The sequence below is a fragment of the Rutidosis leptorrhynchoides genome, chromosome 9 (assembly GCF_046630445.1).
Source record: "Rutidosis leptorrhynchoides isolate AG116_Rl617_1_P2 chromosome 9, CSIRO_AGI_Rlap_v1, whole genome shotgun sequence".
Classification (NCBI taxonomy): Eukaryota; Viridiplantae; Streptophyta; class Magnoliopsida; order Asterales; family Asteraceae; genus Rutidosis; species Rutidosis leptorrhynchoides.
This window is the reverse complement of record NC_092341.1, coordinates 280,052,376-280,055,455: the sequence shown is the minus strand read 5'-3', so window position 1 is coordinate 280,055,455 and position 3,080 is coordinate 280,052,376. Positions and strand designations below refer to the sequence as shown.

The window sequence follows — 3,080 nt, the reverse complement described above, 5'->3', positions numbered from 1 at the left end:
GGTTGTTTTGGTTTCTGTTGTTTTCTACTGGTGGCTTGCTGGGTCATCTGCTTCTATGCTTGTTGATGGGTTCTAGTCGCTTGTTAAGATAACAATGATTGTTATCTTTTCCTATCTTTTGTATAACAAATGAAAATTAGGGGCCATATATGTAATTCCTTAAAACTGTAGCATACTCTTTTTAATATCTATCACATAAACGACGGACCTCAAAAATCGTTAAGTCAAACTTCCGTCTTCTTCACGCCACTGTAAATCACTATTCGCAGACGGGAAAGCGATCGAAACTGCAAATCATGTCTGGTGGTATAGCTCGTGGTCGTCTCACTGAGGAACGAAAGTCATGGCGAAAGAATCATCCTCATGTTCGTCTAATTCGTAACCCTAATTTCATTTTATTTTTAACATCGTGCTATTGATTAATCGATGTGATTTGGTTATGTTAATTAGGGTTTCGTGGCTAAACCTGAATCGCTTCCCGATGGTACAGTTAATTTGATGGTTTGGCAGTGTACTATCCCTGGTAAAGTTGGGGTAAGTGTGTTCATCATCCTTAATTTTTTAATAAACGTATTGTTGTTATGTGATAGATGCTTTAGGTAGTGAAATTGAGGCTGGATTTATAGTAATGATGGATTTCAAGCATTATTTTTGAGAATGTGTTTTATGTGTCTAGTGTAAGAGATTTTAGGATGTTAAGTGATCTAACTAAGGCTGATTTTTGTAATTGAAAGGTAAGAAGATGTTTAACTGCTTAACGGAAGGGGGTGAATTAGTGAATAATAAGTGATCATGAACATAGGTTTATATTTGCTTAATATCTAAATATGCTTTTCTAGTAATCAGCTGCTTATAACAATAGTAGTGAAAGTTGCTCAACTACCAGAAGATGAATTGACATTGTCAACTATGGGAAGTGGTCAAGGAGACGCATAATGTATAGATAGTTGATAGCTACTAACTGGAGTCCTAAGAGGGGATTTGGGGAATACTGATTGTAATTGCAAATTCATAATAGAAGATTAAACAAAAAGGGTAAAACAGACTCTCTGGCGGCCCCACACTGACCGGTCGGCCAACATGTGAGAGGAAATCGTGTAACTCATGTTTAAAGGGACATGGGGCTGGGATTGAACCCATGACCTCCACTTTATTGTTGCATGTCCCCCAACCACCATGATACCATCACAGGGACATAATAGAAGTATTAGTGAAACATATTAAGTAACTGGATTGTTGTTGCACTTTGGTTTTTTTTTTTTTTTTTTTTTGTTGTTGTTGTTGTTGTTGTTGTTGTTGTTGTTGTTGCTGTTGCTGTGTTGGTTTCTTTGATTTCTTGGTCATTGTATGCTATATGATACAATACCTTTTATTTTTGTGTGACTCATCTATGTTCCTTTTTCTTGTCATGGCAGCGGTGTTAACCATATTTGTAGGTTCTTGATTGGTTTATGTCAGTTTTCTTCCTGTATTTTATCACGAACATCGTGTAGGTGACTGTACATGTTGTCAAATTATGGATGTTGGTAGTCAATATTCGTGAACCAACATGGCAACTTGCAGTGGCGATGCTACATGTTAAATGGTGTGTCATGTGACACACTACTTTTGAGAATTTTTTTTACAAAATATCATTCAAATTGTATAGGACACCACTGAATCTAATAATAGGACCCTACATGATACTCGAATATATGGGTTTTTTGAGGTAAACAACTACTAAAATATAGTTAGCCCACGTAGAGACCCCTTTGAGTTTTGACCCTAGATTCGCCACTGGCAACATGTATCAGTTTAAGCTCGTGAAGATAGAATACCAACAAGACCGTATGATGATCATTATATTTTATCAGTTAAACCTTCATTTGTGGCACACTTTCATTTTTGGTTTTTATCCTTTATTTATGGGGGATTACTCGCCCTTCCCGGGTAACCCGAATAGGGAAAACCTGACAACTTTTTATTATTTATATATGGGATGGACTAATAAAAGACAGGGCGATACTTTTAGACTAGAAAAACATACATACAGTAATCAGCTAACATGTTTTATTGAATGTCAGAATTTGATCTTTATGACAATGGTAGCTTGAGCGTGGGAGTGAGGAATATGTTTCTTTCTGCTCATCCCTTCTTACCTCAAAAATTTTTGTAAATTGTTTCTAAACCCCGAAGATTAATGTGAACTCATATAATGAAACTCTTGTTTCAACTTTTTATTGGTGAAATAATTTTGGTTCAACTTTGTATCATTCTTTATATGCTGCCATTGCAGACTGATTGGGAGGGTGGTTATTACCCTCTTACTCTCAATTTCACCGAAGATTATCCAAGTAAGCCACCCAAGTGCAAATTCCCCCAAGGGTTCTTCCATCCTAATGTTTACCCATCTGGAACTGTTTGTCTGTCAATCCTCAATGAAGACAGTGTATGAACTCTATATCTTTATCAATCTATTATAAGAATTGTTAGACCGTTATTTAATAATTTTTTAATGCATATCTGTTAATCTGTTACAGGGTTGGAGACCAGCAATCACCGTCAAGCAAATCCTAGTTGGCATTCAGGATCTATTGGACTCACCTAACCCTGCCGATCCTGCTCAAACTGAGGGATATCATCTCTTTATTCAGGTAATGAATGTTTCATATCTGTCACTATAACTTATGTCGTTATTTCTGATCTGATTTGTGCAAATATAATCTGTGCAGGATACTGTGGAGTACAAGAAAAGGGTTCGCCAGCAAGCAAAGCTATATCCTCCTCTTGTCTAGATACGGTTCATGATTACCTGGCTTCATGTGTTCACGATTTATTAGCCATTGGTTTGTTTTCTGTTGATATTTAGTACCATGCTGTTCAGCTGGCCTGCTGATTTTAATTGTTATAAAGAAGGCAAAGGCAAAACCTTCTTTTTATTTTGATGACGGTTATCTGTTTTTATATATTTTTCATGTTTTCCCAAGTTTCACTTTCCTTGTTGTTTAAGTATATTTTACGATGCTATATTAGGATCGGTACAAGTGTCTTTAGCTCTAGTTTATTAGGCAATAGATTATAGATCTTTGAGTTTCGGTACC

General features: G+C 36.2%; 1 protein-coding gene across 1 annotated transcript; it reads left to right on the top strand.

The window, feature by feature from the left end:
- Positions 1-226: 226 nt before the first annotated feature.
- Positions 227-2,965, top strand: LOC139866102 (SUMO-conjugating enzyme SCE1-like). Its single transcript, XM_071854236.1, has 5 exons — positions 227-365; positions 451-534; positions 2,276-2,428; positions 2,520-2,633; positions 2,712-2,965. Exons 1-5 carry the CDS (start codon positions 297-299, stop codon positions 2,772-2,774), a joined length of 483 nt encoding a protein of 160 aa, XP_071710337.1. The 5' UTR covers positions 227-296; the 3' UTR covers positions 2,775-2,965.
- The last annotated feature ends 115 nt before the right edge of the window (positions 2,966-3,080 follow it).

Coding starts and splice junctions, on each gene's coding strand:
- LOC139866102 (XM_071854236.1), top strand. CDS start 297: ATGTCTGGTGGTATAGCTCGTGGTCGTCTCACTGAGGAACGAAAGTCA. Junction 366..450: donor GGCGAAAGAATCATCCTCAT/GTTCGTCTAATT, acceptor TATGTTAATTAG/GGTTTCGTGGCTAAACCTGA. Junction 2,429..2,519: donor CAATCCTCAATGAAGACAGT/GTATGAACTCTA, acceptor AATCTGTTACAG/GGTTGGAGACCAGCAATCAC.